The following is a 22,372-nucleotide window of genomic DNA, read 5'->3' as shown; positions in this document are numbered from 1 at the left end:
GGGGGGTTAGGGCTGTCATTGCTGGGATTTAGGTTATGCCCATGGAAATTAATGGACGGTCCCCACAAGAATATGAATACGAACGTGTGTGTGTGTGTGTGTGTGTTTGTGTGTGTGTGTGTGTTTATAATTATTCTAAAATGTAAAGAATAGTACAACCAAACATATTTTATCTAGGAACAATATTCTCCCAAGACCTGAAGTGGGAGGACCATTTTGACGAGATCACTGAGAAACCACAAAAGGTGGATGTACTTTCCACAGATGAACAAATTCAACCTTCCACATCCTACGACGGCTGAAGTCAACATGGTCATGCCTGAGCCCACACTTACATCATCACAGACTGTGAACCATTAAAGGGGACAAGACCAGACTCCAAGGCATCGTCAAATCTGCTCAGGAGATCATCTGTGTGTGATCCTCAGAGGCTGTGACCTTCCTCCAGCAGTTTACAGCTCCGGGCCCAGGAGATCAGCCCCCACTCTCAGCCTGCCCACTGCATCTTCCAGGTACCCCCTTAGACAACAAGATTCCAATCTCTAAAAAACTTCAACATCAAGATACAAAAACGGCATTTTTCCCTAAGCAGCGGCCCTCCTGAGAACTGAATACCCACGATATCCTGTACTGCACATACTTAATGTTATGTTGTTGAAAGTTGATTGCTGTGTGAGATATTTCACCGTTCACTTATCTGTACTCTCTTGTTTGCTACAGCTACTACAAGCACTATGCCAAGACAAATTCCTTACATGGCCAATAATGAACCTCATTTTCTCCCATTCTCTCAAATTAAACTAAATCTATTTTTTTGTAATATACTGTATTAAAACAACACATTAATGACCTGCTCTATGTAACACTGACGTATTTCTTCACCTCTTCTCTTTTTTCTCCTTGTGAGAAACACCGTAGAAGAAAGTAACGTAGCAATCAGAAGGAGACAATGCCCAACTTGATTAAATACACAGCGGATAAAAGGGTAAGTTGCTGTGTCTGTAGGCTGATGACAAACCTGCCCTCCATAAGGAACAAACCACATGTTCCTCTCAACCTGGCAGATTTGCGCACATGCAGAACTGTGGTTGCAGTGCAGCTTAGTTTGGACTTACAAGCTGTCACAAAGTCAAAGTAAGGTCAACAATCACTATGAAAGTCTCTAGTGTCCTGCTGGGTGGGACAGAGGTGAAAATGCAATATGGAGCTGACAGGAGGGCAATTGATTTGTGATGGTCTGTCTTCAGTAAATCATTGAGTGGGCTCCTGGGGGCTGATAGGCCCAGTAAATCTTACAATTGAAGTCTAGGCACTTGACTAAATTACTTATTCACCATGCTCTATAAATACAGACAGCTCCTAGGGTTCATAAAAAGTTAATTGATTTGGCCTACTAAATCAATTAAAGTTACCATAAAGATCTTTAATAATCTTTTTCATTACCTGTTCTTATATAATATTCATCTTTATAAACGTTATCTCCTACATAATATTATTACAAATCTGACCTTCAAAAATCTTTCAATGTTTAGAGAATTTACCATATCGCTAAATTGCTCCATTTTACTTCTATGTGAATCAGTTCGACTGAGAACTATAACCGTAATTGATAGTGTCTCTGGCACGGTGGGACGGCCGAGCTCACTTGGGTTTCGGTATTCCATCATCTGGTCTTCCCCCAAAGCTATCAAAGCTTTATTCTATAAAGCTTGATCGTGATACTACAACAACTGAAAGGGCAAAAGGAGAAGTAAAGCAACTTTTTATTTTTAATGCATTCATTGGTGGGATTACACAAAACAAACAAAGATCTGAACTAAATATCTATGTTTATTCACTTTGAAGTGTAGAAAGAATTCATATTTAAAAATTTTTTTTCAGGTGTGATGTAAATTGCAAAATAATACAATGAAGAAGAGTATCTTTAATGATAACTGTACTCCAAGTGTCCAGAGGAATAGGCTAGTATGTCAAAAATGGAGAAGGTACAGCTGTTTCAGGCAGGAACATTAAGTAAAGAAGGAAAGACAAAGAACATCCAAAGAATGACAGTAATCTGGGTAAATCTGTTACTTGCATTCATTCGTGTTATAGATTTTTTTCTTTCAAAATATTCATTAAAAGTGCCAAATGTGTGAGAATGTATGCGTTAGAGAGCAAGTTTACTTGCAAAGGGAACTGCAATGGAACTGGCTCCAGATATAATTTAGGTAATAAGCTGCAAAGAAAGATGGACTGGTGAAAATTACTAGAATAAATGATAAATTACTTGATTTTCCTTATTTGCTATTGCTAATTAATTAAAGTGCTTCTTTAAAAAAGAAAATCTGACTTTTCTAAACCAAGACATGTGTAAGGTTTTACTTAGCTGCAGTGTGAAATGTTTATTGTAACCTAGCAATACCATTAATGAGGGCAGCTTAAATATGCATTTCCTTTCGGAGAAGTGGGGGACTCCTACAGTACCTACAGTAAGATGCTACTTTGTGCACTTTGTTATCCCTCCCTCATTTTTATTATCTTATTTTACTGCTGTATTTAATTTTTTTTTAAATCATAAGTTTTTTCTGTTATGTGTTTCCCTTTGAGCACAATCCGTGACGCAGGTGGAAAAAAAAAAACATTTCACTAGACACATACAAGTTCATGTTACTAAACTTTAGATTTATATAAAAATGTTCTTCAGCATTTTCACCACTTGGTGGCAGTACAGACATTTATCTGTAAAGTTCATCCAAGCTGGTAAATAGTCAATCTGTAAGGTGATGTTCAAATACAAATACTATTCACAGTACTATAGCGCAAACAATTATTTTAATATGTATTCTGCACAGGGTTTGCTTTGCTGTCATTTTATCCTCTCTTGGCTTAAATATTATGCAGTTTTTGTCATTACATAAAAAACACTGCAAGAGATGGATCGTTTTAATTGCTTGATCACTGCTATTCTGAACCAGGCTCTAGAGGTATTTGAAATTCACTAAGAAAATCCAGCTTCATGTTTTCTTTGTATTAGATGATTGTTTATGTCTGAAAAATTAAGTATAACCCCTGTAGGTCCAATGTTACTTAACCGTCAGTTGCTTTTCAAAATGTCTGGTACCGCTTGATCAATTATGGCAAAGACTTGGGGTCTGCTTGTAAATCACGTGCCCGAAGCGTCCTTCAGGTAAAAGGCGATGCAGATTCACAGCACGACGTATGTGACACAGCATGAATAAGGATCTCTCCTCATTTACGAACTTGCTTCCACTTTGCTCGCTGGCAGTGCATTGATACCTGGCGACTGTCCAGCCGACGCTGTTTGGCTGCTGGACACTGAAAGGCTGTGTATTGCCGTGCCTAGTCCAGCCAAGCAGCTCCAGATGGCTCTATCCTTTCAGCCTTGTCACACTGCTTTTCGCATTCACACTGGCTGGATTTAGCCGTACGGAATTTGTTTTTGACTTTTCCTCCCGGCTTGGTTCTTTCATTCTCTTTGGGCTCTTTATTTGGTGGGTCGTTCAGACCTGCTATTTCTCAATCAATATAGAAGTAAATAGCACAGAAGAAAGAGCTTCTTTCTATCTGTGAGTTTAAAAAAAAATGCTTCAAACATTCTTTTCTCATGAGGAAAAGATGATGAGAATCCTATTGTGAAAAATGGCTTTTGGGAAAGGAATGTTTCACACCAATTATGTTTCATGTTGTGTATATGACTTGATTAAGAGTATGATATGTAATATTTTAAATCCATCTTCCTAATGCTTAACCAGTGCAAGGTCACAGGAGGGCCTGACACCTAGCCTAGGTGGCCTGAGACGCAGAGCAGGGACAGCATGGACAGGATGCAAGTCCATTGCAGGTCATTCCTCAGATAGTGCTACCACTGAGCACCCATGGGTCAAGTCATAATTTATACCTCAGTGAATAATAATTTTGAAAAACTTTCTCATGCATAAAAGTGGACTTTTATAAAAGATTCCTCAATGGTCCTTGCTCAGAAATGCTATGCACCATTATACTATTTTATAATTAGATAAGCAAATACACACTAGCAGTCATAAATATTAGACACGCCCAGCCATAGAAATGTTTATTTCTACTATTCTCTATGTTTTAGAATAACTGTAAAGATATCAGAACCATAAACTATCAAAAATGCAATTATGCACTGACCGAAAAGGTATTAAACAAATAAGAAATGTTGGTGGGGGCAGTTCTATGGGTTGGGACCCAGAAGGTTGCTGGTTCATACCCTGCGGTTGGTGGAATAATCCCACCATTGGGCCCTTGAGTAAGACCTTTAACCCCAATTGCTCCAGGGACTGGCTGACCCTACTGTCTCCTATATGCCAGTTTCATGAGGTGGCCTCCTGAGATGCTTTTCCAGATGTCCTGAAGGTCCCACATACACTGAACACCGCTCATGCTTCATTCTCTGGTCAAACTCCCTCAAAATTATTTCTTTCTGTTGTTTGTTTGTTCCGGGTGGTTTCCCCTTTCAGTCTCCTCCTCAGGAGGTGAAATGCATGCTCAGCTGGGCTACGGTCTGGTGATTGACTTGACCAGTTTAAAAACCTTCCATTTTTTCCCCCTGATGAAGTCCTGTGTTGAGTTGGCCATGCGTTATGGATCGCTGTCTTGCTGTATGATGGAGTTCCTTCAGATTAGTTTAGATGCGTTTTTCTGTAAATTGGCAGATAAAATATTTCGGACGACTTCTGAATTCATTCTTCTGCTATCATAATGACTTAATCAATAAAGATTAGTGAGCCTGTTCCAAGAACAGCCATACCAAAAGCAAGCCATGACAACCTCCACCGTGCCCCACAGATGAGCTTGTGTGCTTTGGATTCGAGCAGGTAATTTCTTCCATTACGCTTTTGCCTTTCCATCATATTGGTAGAAGGTTAATCTTGGTCTAATCAGTCCAGAAACCTTAAATTCAAATTTGGCCACTAATTCCTACCACTGACGAATGATTTGCATCTTGTGGTAAGACCTCTGTACATTTGCTCTCAAAGTCTCTTTTGAAAGGTGGATTGTGATAACTCCGCGGCTGCTCTGTGGAGGTTGTGAGTGATGTCACCGGCTGTCGTTTTTTGGAGTTTTCCGAATGTTCTCCGAATGTTTCTCTTTTTGGCTGTTGTCACTTTCCTTGTCTGATCCATTCCGCCTCTGCTGCTCAGTACTCCAGGGGTTTCATTGTATTGCCAATGTCCGATACTTGTGCATTGTCTCTGATTGGATTTTCCTCTTTTCGCGTCTGCAAAATGGCTCACTTTTCTCCTGTGCTTCTTCTATTCTATAGACGACTCTCTGCTCTTCACTTTGCTTTATCCATTTTAACAACAAATACAGTCTTCACAGGTGAAACCCAATGCAAAAACCAAGAGTAGACATTCAAAGCTATTTATTATTTAAACAATCAATTTAACAGGGCAACCCGGTGATGTAACGATAAAAATTATATATAATGAGGTCACGTTTTAATTTATCATGGGAATAAATTAATAAAACGTGACCATGATTTAACTAAAACAAGGGGACAGATCAGTTTGGTAATGTGCCCTGACTCTCAGTATTCTACCTAAGTGCCACGTCTGTTTGTATAAAATTACACAAACCAAAACAAGACTAAAAGACAATGACAGTAGTACAAAAAGAAACTAAAAGCACTCATAAAGGTGAAATAATTGTATATACAAGTCCTAGCTGTGAAAAAAAAATCTGTTCAATAAGAAAACAGAAGTATTTCTTGTTTTTGAAGCAGATTATTATGCGGTACTTGAATAAGAAAACTATGTGTATAAGGTATCGTATGCCTTCTATTATATTTGGGTAATGTGTCTTCTTAATTTTAGTCCATTCAGCTAATGCCTTAAGGAAAATCAGTGTCACATTCCGAAAAATATGCCAGATATTCCAAGGGGATCAATGAATCACTTCGGAAAAACATTTCCCACTGAGCCTGAGGGCCCAGTCCTCTCCACCTGTCCCTTGTCTTAATTCTGCGTTATGCACCACAAACGGTACAAACAGTTGTTACATGTTTTTCGTTGAAATTATTCTGGTATATCTGGTTTTCAGTCTCTATCAATGCTGTGCTTTTTAATTTTTATATTTATATACCTGACCAGTCTCTATCTATTTCAAACGCCATTTAGACTTGGCAGTATACATCGGCACATTTTTTTTTCCCACAACCTTTCACAAGTCTCATTTAACATGAAATCGTCAACTGTTCATTATTGCATTATTGCTGCCTAAGAAATGCACAGATCTGCGGTAATTTTAGGATAAATAGACACCGACAGCAAGGTAAGACCATAATTTACAATACAAGATAAGTTTAAGAAGCTGCATTTGCTTCTATTTTAGGAAATTTACTAGTTAAAATATTAAATGCCAAAATGACAATATATTTATATACAAAGAGAAAGAAAAACTTGGTTTATCTGTAAACGAAAACATTATATGTTCTGCCTGGTTCAGATAACCAATGGAAGAACATTCAAGGAATTTTCTTGTCTCGACATGAACTAAAGCTGGTATTTTCAAATGACTGCAAAAAACACTGCAGTAAAAAGACTGCATTTGTCATATTATCCTAATTACTGTCCCAGTGTAATATTTAAACTGTATGTTTAGCATATATTTTAGGAGAACAAATTAGTCAAATTTCTGTTAATCACATAAAACGATGTATAACATTTAACAGCTACTGTTGCCAGTTTCTCCCATTGAGAATCCCACACTGGTTTTGTTTTCTTGACTGTCATTCAGTATATTATATACAGTATAAAATCATACACACATGCATCTGGATATATGGTGCATATAGACCTTTCCCATCATTCCACTGTACACAAGCACACACATCACTGTCAGTGTAAATTACTTCAGGGCAAACGTTAGCATGAAAGTCGACTGATGTGGGCTTCAATTAGCCCGTTAACAATTTTAAGGCAAACAATAAGCAAAGTATCTGCAAGGAATTACACAGAAAGTACAATTCTGCATGCAACTATTCATAAGTTGTCTAAAAACCTAAAGATCTTGTGTTTAAAAAGTGGGAGCATTATGTTAGTATAAAACAGATCATTTGGTCATGCCTACAGTACAACTGCAGACCAGCTGAGCTTCCTTTCTCAGCTGTCCATCTGTTTTGAAACCGAGTATCCGGACGCACATTCCCAGCATTTCTTTTCCTGGGAAAACCAATTCCCGCTTTTCTTAAGTTGCCTATATTCATCTGATCCAGCCTGGAGTAATGATTCTCCCAGTTTCCAAAACAAGGGGATGGAACTGGAATCACAAATAAAGTCAGAAATATAACCTACCATTCATTATTTTATTGCAAAAAAAGGCTGATAGGGAGGGCTATGCTGAAATGATTTCCACATATTCTTCAGGAGTGAAATAAAACTATTCCTTCAGACAGAAATCATGTTTAAATTAGATGTAAATACAAAAAATTAACTGGCGAAACTGAAAAATTAGGAAAACTGCAACAAATACAACAAATATTCATTTGAAAATCTAGCAGGATGCTCAAAAGTGCCAAGAAAAAAAAGAGATAAATACTATCTTTATATTGTGTTATACTCTGTAAATTCTTCTGCAAATTATTGTAAACATTTCTATGAATAACTGGTTGATTAAATAAAAAAAATCCAGTGCATCCATTTTAGAACTGGAAAATGTCTTCACTGCAATTTCCCTGTGTTATTACAGTATGAGTTTCATGGCCAGTACAAAATTCCTCTTCACACTCGAGGTCTGGGCATCTTAATCCATCTGAGCTTATAAATGCGGTCAAACCAAAATGACAAAACGACAGCTGAATTGTAAAATATGTCTTTGTTTGTTTGTTTGTTATGCACATTCATTCTTAGCAGTGCCTCTGTATCTATTATGAAGATTGAGCAAACGAAAGCATGAACACCTAGAATCAAATCCTGACTATGAATGAGACATTACAAAAGGCCGTCTAGGTCACCCAGTGGGTTGATAGTTACTGATTATCTGCTGTTTGCATGTATATCAGTCTGTGAGAATGTAATATTTGTAATTCAATGCTATTAACAGTGTTATTATAAAAATGCAATTTCCTAAACATCCTGTAAATGTACGGATAGTTAGAACAACAGGAAACCTTTTCAGACAATGAATTACAGATGACATGTACCTGCGATATGGGGATTGTTGTGGATTGGAAACATCTATAGGATTATTTAATCAATTCCAGAAAACATCGATATGGAAGGAACAAGCACTTTAGACCTTAGACTTTGCTTCCTACCTGGTACCACTTCAAAAAGGAATTTTCCTGCCTCATCGCCATTGTTTGGATGTTCCGTGACTCTGTTGCCATGCAAAACGATTGTCCCCTGTAAAAAAATAAATAAATAAAAATCAAGACACAACAATCATAAAATATAACAGAACGCAATGTCTTGCAGTAAGTTATCGAAATACGTTAACAGTCTTATGCTGTAGTTTCAGCTCAGTTCCTAATTACAGGTGGAAGTGCAATATTTCGGTAAAATGGCAACATGTGTGCAGAGATAAAACATAACGGCTTGTTTGTTGGTTGAAAAGCAGGGAAACCAGAGAAAATTTGTGGATACTTAATTATATGTTAAAGCCAGTTGTGCTAATCAGGTTGTCTAAAGGACTAAGTGCTTATAAAAGATGAAAAAGTAGGTAAGAGATTATTCTTTGTGGTCCTGCTCTAAATAATCATAGCATCAGCATGTTTCAAAGCTCTATTAACTCTATCACTATTAATTAATACAATACAGTCGGCTGAAGTTATATGATCTTTACATGTCCGCTTTTGTGCTACGGTTTCTACAGAACTGGGCTGTAATGCCCCAACAAACTGTGTTGCTGATCATTCTCCCTCATACTGACCAGTCACTCAATGCTCAAGGCCCAAAAAGCAAAAATGTATTGTATAGAAACCGTATGGGAAAATTTGGGGTCAATGGCTGAGCAGCGAATGATGGCAAAATTACATAACGATAACATGAATTATTATTTATTATAGGACCCAAGAACTAAACAAGGAAATGCTAGGGCCTGTCTTCTATTACAATGCTTAAATTGTGCAGAGTGTAATGTAAAGGCACAATTTTTGTAAATATGATTACTGATAGCAATTAAGCCAACATTAAAACACTGCATCCCTATCAAACAAGTATGTTTCAATGCATGCTGTACTACATGCACTTTTGTGAGCTGTTCCATTGTGCAATTACAGTACCTTTCAAAGTGAATTCCTGCTGTGAAAATGGACCTTTAAATCATTACCGTAAAACGTGGTAAAGGAAGCGATACCTATGTGAGTAAGGGTAACTCATAGAGCTGACGTTGCTTCTTCAATAAGCGTTGAATAAAACGATGTATAACATGGGGGTTGGCGGGGGGCTTCAGGCTACTGCCTGCCCTGCCTGTCTTGTCGCTGTGCCCCTGCATGCCTGTGCTGTTTTCATATGGTCTCTGCACCATGTGGGTTCCCTCCAACAGTCCAAAGACATGCACTCAGGCTAACTGGCGTCTCAGTGTATGATTGTGTGTGTGTCCTGTGATGGACTGGAATCCTGACCAGGTTAATCCCTTCTTGTGCCCTCTGGTGCCAGGGGGATTGGGGCCCAGCCCCTGCGCAACCTAGTTCAGAATTAACAGCTGGAATATGGATGTATATCAGCGAAGCTTAAGCATCTGGGCTTCAAATAGTCCTTCAAAATTATATGACTTTCATCTCTAAAGGATGATTAAGCAACTTGGATGAAAACTAAATAAAGTGCAGTTACCTTTAATTATGCCTTAGCATTGTCATCTGCATAAACTGAGGTTTTGCTTTTATATATATAACAGCTGCTGAATTGAAGACCATATCTACAAAGTTAATTAGAAGTGCTGGATAACTGAACCAGATTCTTCTAACATAAGATCCTTCTGCCATAAACACTTGTTTGAACTTGTAGCTGGTCAGTGACTTTCAGTTTCTCTGGGTCTGCTGATGTCTATCCAATAAGAATCAACTGATGAAGTTCCTGGCGGAGCGTGACGTTGCTGTTTACAACACGAATTCAGTGGAACATCTCTGTAAAGTGTTTGGCTACATGCCTGTTACACATATGGAATTTTTTTCTCTTCTGTTACTGAAAATTTATTTCAATTTGAACTTTTTAGGTGGGCAACCCTGCAAGGTATTTGTAAACAGAACGTTAAATGCACTTGAAATGACACGTGATTTATTGAAGCACGGAATGGGTGTCACATTGGCTGCCGCCTAATGATTATTTACTAAAATATCATTAGTGCTATTTTGCACTGCATGCTTGTACATGGATTTGCAAAGGTTTTTGTTTGCAATTTATTATTTACATATCTATTTATTCCGATGCGGTACCTGTACTACACCAGTTATGCGATACACAGAGGAACGCAGTACATCATTCTGCTGGGATTAAAGGAATAGTGAATCTACAAACACATCTACTCATTTTATGTCATGAGAAGACGGAAGTGTCAAGGTTTTCACTGCTTAGGAAAAGAATAACAGTGTGTGGCTCAGAGCGGGGAGATGTTGTGCTCACGGTCAGATGGTCACCAGTCTAAAGCTCACACTCACAGGGTGATTTCACCATGGTGCTCTTTAGCGAAGGCCTTACCCACTGGGTGGCCCAATTTTCTCAAAAATATACGACACTTTATATTATAGCATGTGCTAAAGTCCCTTAATTTTTTTTTTTTTTTACAATATTACAGTATGTGGCCATGGTCTTGTTTTTAACTTGAATTTCATTATTTACTGTTACGATTTTTAGATTATTTTACTTTTGGGTTTATTCCCCGAAGAAAATACCCACCAAAGAAATACAATTTAATAATAAGTCTGCTTCAGACAGTTCATTGTAATTTTGTAGGACAGTTACTATTACAAATTGAAACCAGTAATAAAATAGTAGAACGGGTTTTGATCCATAAGTAGTTTGTAGAATTTAATTTCCAGTTACAGGGCACATGACATACTGTCAAAAGTCAAATGTTTAGATCTACCAAATGAGTAGAACGATCCATTGTTAAGGTCAGTAAATTCTTATTTTACATGTCTGCAGTGTAACACCATACAAACACCATACTGTCTCAGGATGATACTGCAGCTAGAGGATGCAGAAACATGCTACGAATGATTGTTCTTACAGATTCTCCATAGACTTTTCTGTAAAAGTCAGACAATGTTATGGATTTCTGCAAGCTAACAGTGAGACGCTGGTAGCGTGTTCAGCTTTAAGATGAGGATTCAGCTCGTACCAATTATCTGCAGATAATTCAAAGCAGTGTTATCATTTCAAATTCGGCTCTAGCTATGTTTTTTGAGTTTTTTTGCATTCTTGTTCAGATTAATTCTTGTGTGTGTGTGTCTGTGCTTTCCCTCATTTCACCCGAGTTCCCTCTTATCTTCCATTGTGTTTGTGTTCCTACATTCTCTGTGTCTTTGTTGGTCTCTGTTTGTGCTTGTTTGGGTTTCCTCTGGGATCTCTGCGCATTTGTACTGGTTCTGTGTTTGGGTTCACAGTTCACAGACATGCAGTTCATGAGCAGTGACGTGTCTGAGCTGTACGATAATGTGTCCTCACATGGGTGTATGTGTTCTGTACTTCCTATACATGCACAGTGAACTGAAGACATGCAGTCATCAAAAATATTTAGAATAATAATATCTAGAATAATCACTGGAAAAAGATGGCAGCAAATGACATAAGTAATATTCGGTGGACTGTCCTCTCTCTCTTATTTCCTGTGTTTGTTCCTGCTTTGGGGTCCATATCGGATCCTTTCCGAATCGCTCACATATGCTGTTTGCTGCTGCACGTGACCTTGAACATCCCACATTCCACTGAAGGGGTGACATTTAAATGGGGCAAAAAAAAAGTCTGTCCAACGTTCAATTGTTCACATGATCAGGGTGGCACAACCTATCTGCGGACAGGTGGGAATTATTTTTGCCACCAGTTTTTTCAGCTGTCACAGTCTAATCCTAGTTTTCGTCAAGAGTCTGAAATATCTATGAGAAATTCCACCATTCGTTGTTTTCCCTATTGTGACAAGAATGCCACATTGAAATTTAAGGGGACACAACTTAATAACTAAAATATAAAGATCTATTTATTGTACGGGTCAAATGAAGCCAAATTAAATATCGAGGGGGGTCTATTTTCCCACAACCCCCCGGTCCCTATGCCCCTGGTGACATGGTGTAATGGTCAACTACTGAACACAATATTAAAAATCTGTAGTATAAATCACGCCTTACCAAACAAGTGTTCGTTATATACACTGTAACATGTCACACTGTGTGCATTAATACTCGTATGCAGATCATTCCACCATACAGGCATTACTGTTGTGGGGCTGCTGATCTGTGCGGGCTGGGTGCGTAAGAACACGCACGCTCTACGCCATCGCCATGCCCACACGTGTCCCCTCGCACATAATCTGACCTCTAACCACCAGCATACATTCCTCACATTCCACACATTGCCCAAAGCAGCAGAACTCACTGCACAAACGAAACTCCCCCTGGTGACAGTGAAATAATGCCCAGGGCTCTGAAAAGCTTTCGTTCAATGATGCAGACGTAATACAGAAAACCCAGCAGTTATACTTCCAATAGCATCCGATATTTTATGCCCAGAATATAAGAATATTAGATTTTATTTATCCCCTAAAAATGAATAATATGTTCTACATTGATAACTTTTAAAAAAGAGACATTGGCAACTGTAAAAAGATACCAGTTATCACAACTTGAGTGATTATCTGACTGTAACTGTAGATTGTGGCTTTTTGTAGGTAATAATGCATCACTGCAGATATACTTGCCTAATGATACATTCCAGTAGAGTTAACCTCTCTGCCTTGGACCACAGGTGAAAGGGGGAACTCTGACCTGGCAGACTGGTGCAGCTGTCTACTGTCTGCTCACTATTGTGATATAGTTCAATCCAACTGTAATTGTGCAACAGCAAAAGTAATTGCTTCATGATGGCTATACTGTTCCATTAAGGGACCCAAAAGACATTGCTCATTTTTTTGTAATCCACTAATTCTACTAACAAAGCATGGATACATACAGATTATAACTGCATTGCAGAGCACTACCACAACTACACACAACCACACAGAACGATCAGCTCACGTTAACAGTTTGCCTTTGATTCTTGGTGTAAGCTCACAGAAACATGAAGTAAATGCCTGTCACTCAGTTTAACTCTGTCCCAACGCTTACATAACAAATAGTCAACAGTAGAAAATTTTCGATAATAAAGGGACATTTTGCTATTTTGTTATTTCGGAAAAGGAACTAATTAAGCAACATGCAGTTCCTTAAAACGGCATGTTTTTGGGCACCCGGAACAATAGAATAATCAATTTTGAAAATATGTAAAGCTTTCCTTCACCAGTGAAAGGAACAACAAATGTATTATTTGGCAAGGGCCGCTGTCCACACCCACCACCCACTTTCAGGTTTGGCAGTTTCAGCCCTCGCATGTCTGGAAACAGAACAATAACCTTACAGTAATCTATCCTCTTCAGGGACGTTTAGATCTCAACAAAATTTAAAATGATACTGATCCACCCATCCATCCATTTTCCAAACCGCTTATCCTACTGGGTCGCGGGGGGTCCGGAGCCTATCCCGGAAGCAATGGGCACGAGGCAGGGAAAATTATATTGATAAGCTAGAAATTTCATATGAATAAATAAATGCAAACATATAAATGTATACAGCATACAATTTATAAAATAGAATGAATGATCAATATTGTATCTGTTTCCCATTTTCATTTGTAGTTACAGCTATAACTGAGCTTCTGCCGAGAGCATAATTTATTATTCTTGCAATCTTCAAAAAAATCTGAACCAGTCACAGAATACCTCACTCGCCCTCCTTCCTTTGTCTTCTGTGCTGGACAGAAATGGATACTCTATCCTTTTTTCCAAAAAGGAAGTTAACAAGATTCCAGGATAAAATGCTAATACTGTATCGCATGCCCGCTCTAGAGGTTTGTAACACTGCAAAACTGTTTGGGGCCCTCTGAGACTGGCCCCGCTAAATTGTACAACATACAAATTATTTTCTGAAATGAATGGTTTTGCCAATAGCCAATCCAATTGCTACTTACATTTAGGCTCAGGGCTGGCCCTGTGTGACACACAGCAAGGACCACCAATTATGAGTGCAATGTAGCATGAAATTTACATCACATCTTCAATTAAGAAGTGAAATATTTCAGCAAGCAAAATTTCACAAGGCACTGTTGCCTGGACAGTTTGAGTTCATTCCCTTTTGCTAACTCTGTCTTAACAGTAGATTTTTACTAATGTTGGTTGATGAAATGTATATAAGCTGTATCAGCATATATGAAATGTACACCGTGTTTTACTTAGAAAGGTGTTTATACCTGAAACATGACTGCTGAGTAGCCAGTAATGGTTAATCTATATTATGGGTGATATTTCATGCAAAACATTTCGCCGAACCAGTTTTTAAGCTCTTGCGTTGGATTCGTAAATAATGGCTTCTATCATCTGTTTATATATATATTTTTTTGAAATCTAATTTTAATTCTAAATCTAAAATTACTGAGCTGTGTTTAAAAAAAAACTCTTGACGTATACAATTGTCAAACAAGTAAAAACACATTACAAAAACTCAAAATAACAGTCATTTTCACAAAATGACAAAATAGCAATTTTGACAAAAAATGACAAAAAATGAAAAACTTTCTAAATGAAAACTGTTACAAAAAATACAACTAAAAAAATGAAAAATAATGAAATAAGTACTCACCAGGGCCTTTGTTTCATCCTCGTCTTTGTAATAATAGAGCTGATCCCCCTTCAGGACAAACCATCGCGTGTGCCAGGTCTTCACAAACCCTCCTTGCTTCCTCAGCCACCCACACCTGATGACACGCTGCCCACTGTGTCCATGCTGTGGACTGCTGCTGGAATCCACTTGTTCTTCCATCTTCTGCCCAAGAGACATGTCTGCTAAAGAGAAGATGAACCGAAAACATCACCTTTTTATTGCTAATAGCTATACCAGGTTTTTTAAGTGGAATTCGCTAACATGTGGATTCCACTCACATATTTTATTTCCATACACCACAACGGTGTGACTGACCTTACATTCTGCTTTCACAGCACGCACTGAATAGGCAACTCTTTGGCACACTTTGAATAAAGAAACAACTTAGATCCATCTGACACAGGACCGCTTTGCATGTGGCAAAGTGTGCATTTGCCTCTTTCCAGATAAACAAATATGCTACGGGTTGTAAAATGCATAGTTGGCCTCTCTTGGGACTGGAAGCCTGGGATAGAAATGTGTGTGGGAGGAATTCGTGGGTAAAATGTGAGGGACATCCAAACTTTTTTCATCTTTACTGAAAACTGTAGGTACTGTAGCTGCAAGTCGTCCCCAGCATTTTCATTTAATGTCATTGTATAATTCACTCATTGGAAATCAGTACATGGTGAAATTATAAAATTAATTTTAGTTGCAGTAAATGCTAATGCATTCTCCCAGAATATGCAGACACAGTTATTTACTATAAAGAGGCAAGCAATACGGTAAGCGTTACTCGAGGAAAACGTGAAGTTTTTTTTTGCCCTGAGCTTTTGCGCTTTTGCAAAAAGCATTTTATTTTCACTTTTTACCTTGGGTTTTCCATTGGTATGTCATATATGTTTCAAAGGAGTTATAAAGTACATGTTAGGTAATATTATGCTAGTTTGACCCATTAGTTTTTTACCAGACTTCTTTGTGAGAATCTTCTTCTTTTCAATAGACGTGTATTTTTCCAAAATTACCACTGTCCTCTACTAACTTTGCCCGCATGAATTACTGCATTGTCAGACATGGGAGAAAAAAAAGGAAGAGCACTGGAAAATGTTCTGTAAAGAGGATTTTAGCTTCTCATTCTTCTATGTCTTTCGCTGTGCTCAAATAACCCGCGACACAGACATGTTCGTAGCCGAAGCTCTCACATCGCCACGTTGTCATAAGCTGAGCTGCCTTTTTGTCACTGGCTTTCAAACGCAGATGAGCTCCAGATGTGCTTTCATTCTTGTTGGAATCTTTCCCTGAACAAGTGCCTGACTGTGGGTTATTAGTCTCCCCCCTTCAGAGAATCTGAGAGAATATCCCCGCTCATCCAGTGCGGTCTCTCAGGGCAGAGAACATGCACACGTGCAGACATACACACTACGGGCGACATTCGAGATGTTAATTTGCCTAATTGCCTATCTTTGCTAGAGGACAGCAAAGTACCCAGAAGAAACCCACGTGACACGGGGAAACATGCAAAACAACACAAACACAAACACCAACCGCAGGGCAGACTCAGTATTCAAACACACCTAGTAAAAATATGCACAAAACTCAAGTTACACACAAACACAAATAGGATGGGGTCTGGAGCCTATCATGAGCAGTACGAGGCTGGTGTACACCCTGCACGAGATAACCCTATAACCATCCATCCACTCCGTCCATTTCTGAACAACGTGTCCTGTTCAAGGTCACAGGAGACCTGCGGAAAACCCAGGCAGCACATGGCTGGTGCAGACTCCGAACAAGATCAGCCTATAACCAAATTAGTTCTTTGCAGTTACATGCTAAACAACAGAATGTCTGTGAAGACACCAATATCCACTTTTGGTAGCTAGCCTAAGTGCTATTTCAGGTATATGCACAACAGAATGTCTGTGAACACACCAATACGGTGTGTGACCCATCACCACGAAATGAGTCTTATGGGTGCAGTTCTACCAGTGCGACTTAAGACTCATTTCGTGGCGACGGGTCACATATTCACTTTTGGTAGTCAGCCTACAGTAAGTGCTATTTCAGGTGTATGCACATCTCTGTAGGCATCTGCCCATATGGATCATGACGCATGTGCTAATACCCTGGAGCATGTACAGTAGAGGCAGCCCATGAAGAACAGGACCCCATCTTCCTGCCAGACCCTGAGTTATTCCTGCTGTCTGGCAGTCAACGATGCTTTTTGCTAGTCGCGTATCGTGCCATTACTGAAAAGATATTGTTCTTTAGTGAACACAAGCTAACACTTTAACACAAATATCATCCGACTCTTCAAGGATGCAACTACCGAACAGACAAAATATATCTATGAAGTAGCTTGCTGCAACATTTCAATATGCCTGCTATGGTGAAGATTGCAGAGTTCAAAATGTCACGATTACTGTCAAAATGCAATCCTACATTTATAAATTCAATTTCTTATACAGAGGTCTAAGTTCTGAAAGTCTGTTTTTGTTTTTTTGGTTTCATACAGGATATAACTTACAGAGTCACAGTTACAGGGTCAGTGGGAAAAGATGATAGTGACCATAAATATGCATTAAGGGAAACACGCAAGTCTAAAGTTTTCACATGAACCACGAGTTTATAAACAGGAAGCAATGTATTCCTCAGAGATTTCAACAAAAAAAAGGAATTCAATGGCTTTATTTTGTTACACATATGGGGAAGAAACTCAGCATGGTGACCTGTTGCCCAGAAAATATAATAATCAATGCGGGCTGCACTACACTTAGCGATGTTATTCATTTTTACTAAGACTTCGATTGGAACATGGCTTTCACAGTTGTTTGACGTTAAACTTTAGTACATTTGAGAAAAAAAGACTTCTTTAAGACCTATAAAACAGACTATAAAATAGAAAGAAAACAGACATATGGAGACGAGCACAATTATCGTCAAAGTATTAAGGTGAGAAAGACGAGGATGTGGCATCGAATTAAATAAACAGCAGAACATTATTACATTACGAACCACCGAATTCCAGCGTTCACTTGCATTTTGGTTTCGCATGCAATCGAGGGGAAAGCGAGACCTGAACAAAATCATCTCACTGTACATGTCACTGGCTTTCGCTGCCACAGTCCATTAATTTTTCATAATCACTTGTCTAGCGCAAGGTCACAGTTAACCTGTAGCCAATGTGGGAAGCATGGAGCATGTGGCAGGGGACCCCCAGAGCAACATGTCAGCCCATTTCACACACTCCCACTCAGGGGCATAGCTAGGATTTGTGTATTCAAAGGCCCCTGTAAAGTGCTGGGCCCCCAGAATCTGCCAAGGTACCCACACCCCTACTGTGCCCCAGCTCCCAGTCACCAACAGAGCTTATTAAGGCACATGAATTCACTTAAACTGTGTGTGTTTTTAGACTGAAAACCCCACAAACAAAATAAATGGCAGGAATAGATCCCCCAGGGTTGTGATACCACTGTGCTTTCCATATAGATGCCACATAGATTTGGCAAAATGCAGTCAGAAAGTTATATTCCTAAAAAGACAAGATCAAATTCTATGAGTAGGAAGCTGAAAACTGTATAAGAGGCATCTTTTCAAAATCTTAAAGTCTTTTTTTTTTATTCTGTGAAGCCTCTGAACACCTGGCAAGATAACAAACTCTTAAATCCACTGTCAGATGCAGCATGCAAACCCTATTAATTATTCTCTTGGGTATTTTGAACATGAAGCGTTTTTCATTTCCAGAAAGCTCAGCCATCTGCCTTTCTGTCTGTTCACTCCAAGCGTCTGTGGCAGTGGAACTTCATGCATAAAATACAAAATCCATTCATTACACGAATGGTCATTGCATTGTTCGTTATTTCAACACATCAACTATCTTTTTCTGCCTTTTTTTTCTCCTAGAGGCTCCTTTAACAAAACGGATACCAGCTCAGAGTAAAAACTAGTAATAAAAATTCAGGCAGGCTGATTTGATTCAAACTTCCTCTCACAGGTCATTCCACCATAAATATTTATACTTCAGACTAAGTAATTAAGTTAAAATATATATATGAAATCTTTCTTACACATGAAGCATTAATATTAGTGATACTTCAACTGCATCCAAGAATAGAAGCCATCAACAATCGTTAATGAGTATGAGAGTCAGAAGTAGTAGAATGATATAGTATCTTTAATACAACCTTAGGTAACTAAGATACCTTTAAACCCTTAAAGCCAATGAATGAAAGCTGGAGCAAGGAGATTTATACAGCGAAATAACTAAAAATTCATCTAATGCATTTAGAAGAACTTTTGTCAATGAGGTTCCATTGTACATTGTTTCTGATGGACTATATGTACAAAGCAAGTCAAAGATTCTTTGTTTAAGTGATGCCACCATATTCAAACAGCGCAGAAATAGCGGCAAGCTAAGACTGATCTCCTTGACAATGTCAAACATTAGAGAGAGACTTTGGAGAAAATGCTGTCAGCTAGAAAGGCAATGGTCAAACAGCAGGAGAATAGCATACTGTAAACCCAGATACTCACAATGAATAAACGCCAGGAAGACTCAATAAAGGCCAGTGATAGTATCAGCATATTGATTTTAGCAGCAGCCTTTAGTTCAGGAACTAGTAACATTTCAGTTTCTCCATGTCTTTCCACGGTGGGATGTCTAAATGCTCAGACAAATATAACATGCATCGCAATTCAAAACCTGACAGGAACACAAGCCAAGATTGAGGGTTCGTGCTGAAATGACACTGGAGTGCAAGGTGTGGGCGTTTCCCTCTGTGGAAATGAGCGCCTATAGTGAGGTCATAAAGGGGACACAAGAACGTCTGACAGGATCCGTCAAACGTCGCAGGGCCCTCACTGGAAGATTACGAAAAACAGACTTGTCGCGGGAGGTGTTCTAAGGTTTGTTCCCTCGCACTAACCCAGTACAGCTGTCTATTTATTCACTTTCCATCTTGGATTACTACTAGTCAAGCCTGATCTCAGCAAGTTCTATAAATATACAGCATAATGCTGCATGGGGAAATGTGAAAACAAGAAAAAGGCGTATTCTAAAATCATTCATTGTTATTCACTTCCTCCTCTCAGATATAGCAGGAAAAAAAAATCCATCATGTTCCTGAGATGTTCTCTGTTAATTTAAAGTTTATTTAAGATCTGGTTTAAACCAGTTGTGTGTCATGTACATACAAACGCAACCTGTAACGTCTGTTTGACACAGGTAGTGTTGGATCGAATCAGAATTCCAAATACAAATTAGGCTCAACAAACATGGCTTAGCCCCAACAAATATGTTTGATACTGTAATACTATGTACTATGTATTTTATTTGAAAGAAATACAAAATTATGCTTGATTTGAAAATTGATATACTGAAAAAATGAAACCCCTAAAAATATATTGTTGGCATGATGATCGTTAAATTCAAACAGTTCGATTCTTTGATGATTGTTGTCATATCGGGAGCATCTATTCATAAACAAGCAGTGGCTCTGGCTTACTGCACTGCAGTAATTAACGGGATATTCACAGGTCAAGACTGAGAGTCTCCTGTAGACATGTGGGAGGCCAGTGTGCCATCTGCTCTATCTATCTGCTTGACGTGAGTCAGAATTATTGCCATTAGCAAGACAGCAAATTCCCATGAAGCAATTATTAACATCACTGCCAGCAAAAGAAACTTTTCTCATAAACTTACCTTTGTGTAATATTGATCAAAACCTTATCTTGATTACAAGAAAACTATTTTTGCTCTTAACACTTTTCACTATCCAGTTACAATGAAAAGATAAGTGATGCACACATTTTGCTGGCCATTGCAGCTCTTCTCATTTTCGATAGAGATGTCCCTTGCCTGAAACTCTCATTTAACAGAATATATAGGAGTCAAAACTTTGCCAAAAGCTACTGGTACAGTAGCAACTGCATCCACACTGGAAATAATAAGCATTATGTATTAGGTGGTAAGTGATCATGCAGCCATTAGTGATGCCTTCAGCTAAACTTAAAAAGAATGATTCACGGTTAATTGATGCTCATCAAACTGAATCATTATTGCCAATTATGGAAATTTTAGAGTGTATTGCTCTGTGAAAACATTTAACTATAAACAATATGTAGATGTAGAATATGATTAGCAATTTCGATTTGTTCTTCTTGGAAATGACGTTTAAAAATCGAAGGTGAAACAGGAAGACAAGCAACAAGTAGGATGGAGTCAATCATCTCGACAATGAGTTGTTACAGCCATTGCAAAACTCTTTCCTAGGCATTAAAACTTTAACGTGCAACAGATGTTTAGACATGGAATTACTCAAATCTGCCCCGATATTAAGATCGGTGATGCTTCCAGAAGTCAGTCAGGGAAGAATTTAGAATTAACGATTAAAAAAAAATCCACATTTTAGTTCTTGAATAGCAAGAAATTTGAGTAATTAACACTTGAGGAAACATGTTTCTTGTATGAGATAATCTATTCAAAATCATGTCATATAAGCCAGCTAAGAATTATTATGTTTGTAACATAAAGATTTAAACGCTGTCAAATAGCAGAACTGAAGTAGCAGAGGAAATTTGCTCTCAACAGACTAAACGCAGAATGTGTATCTACAGAAATGAGACTAACATCAGTTGACTCAGCTGCAGCTGACAGTCAGTCTAATTAAAAGGGGCATGCAAATGTTTACACAATAATGCGAGGCAGATGATGAGAAAATGTACTGCAACTGAGCCAAAAGTTAAAAAATAATTTGACTGAACAAGTTCATAACATGTCTCAAGGATGACGGCTTATATCAGTTGTATTGGGAGAAACACAATTTGTTTTAAGAAATGTGACCTCTACATTTCCACATCAGAGCGCACACGCGCACACACACACACACACACACACTATCACAAAACGGCATCTGTGTACCTACCCTTAAGATCTGTCCTGGTGCTCCAGTAGTCAAAGTTGGTGTGAAATAAGGTTATGAATGTGTGATCTACAGTATCAATCTATCCACTGCCCCTTCACTCAAAGCAGAAGTAATAATCCACAGTAAAGAGGCTGCACTCCACGTGAGATGTGGCCTTTGTCACCTCCATGTAGCTGTTCAGCTGCTTTTGTTTGGGACTGCAGTCTGGCGTCGACACAGGCTGTCATAAACCTTTCTCTTGACTGGTCAGACCATCTGTAGACTGGGGGGTTGCTGGGGGCTGGGGGGAGGGGGGGGGAGCGCTGGTGGTGCTTGTCCGCGATCCGGCCGAGTGTTCAGAAGCGAGCAGTGTCCTCCACACGTCCGTCTTTAGCCTGAAGAGCAGAGGCACCAGACAGACTGCGTGCACAAAGCAGACGGGAGTGCATGTGAGCGCGAGCTCGCGTGTTTGGGGAAGTCGGCGGAGGAGTGTTCACACAGGACTGGCACTGCATACTCAGGTTTCAGATTCCACACAGGCAAATGACAGCTCCGCCACACTGCCTGCTCATTCACACACGCACACACACCCCTCTCACCCCCTGCTCTCTCTGTC

The 22,372-nt window shown here is 38.9% G+C and overlaps 1 protein-coding gene across 7 annotated transcripts in view; it reads right to left on the bottom strand.

Moving 5' to 3' along the window:
• The window catches only part of arhgap24 (Rho GTPase activating protein 24), a 41,531-nt gene extending 19,482 nt beyond the window's left edge, over positions 1–22,049 (bottom strand). For 2 of the 7 annotated variants that reach the window (XM_049020592.1, XM_049020598.1), the window contains exons 1-3: positions 21,778–22,049; positions 14,855–15,057; positions 8,288–8,375 (exon numbers count right to left, since the gene is read on the bottom strand). In XM_049020592.1, coding sequence (XP_048876549.1) covers positions 8,288–8,375; positions 14,855–15,052 — 286 coding nt within the window. In that variant the 5' untranslated portion in view covers positions 15,053–15,057; positions 21,778–22,049. Of the gene's footprint in view, positions 1–8,287; positions 8,376–14,854; positions 15,058–15,190; positions 15,320–19,387; positions 19,553–21,777 lie in introns of those variants that run through there. The other 5 variants (XM_049020593.1, XM_049020594.1, XM_049020595.1 and 2 more) reach the window with 5 other exon arrangements.
• Positions 22,050–22,372: the final 323 nt, after the last annotated feature.

Source organism: Brienomyrus brachyistius, chromosome 7, assembly GCF_023856365.1.
Source record: "Brienomyrus brachyistius isolate T26 chromosome 7, BBRACH_0.4, whole genome shotgun sequence".
Taxonomy (NCBI): Eukaryota; Metazoa; Chordata; class Actinopteri; order Osteoglossiformes; family Mormyridae; genus Brienomyrus; species Brienomyrus brachyistius.
The sequence above is the reverse complement of the archived record's forward strand: the minus strand, read 5'-3'. Positions and strand labels throughout refer to the sequence as shown.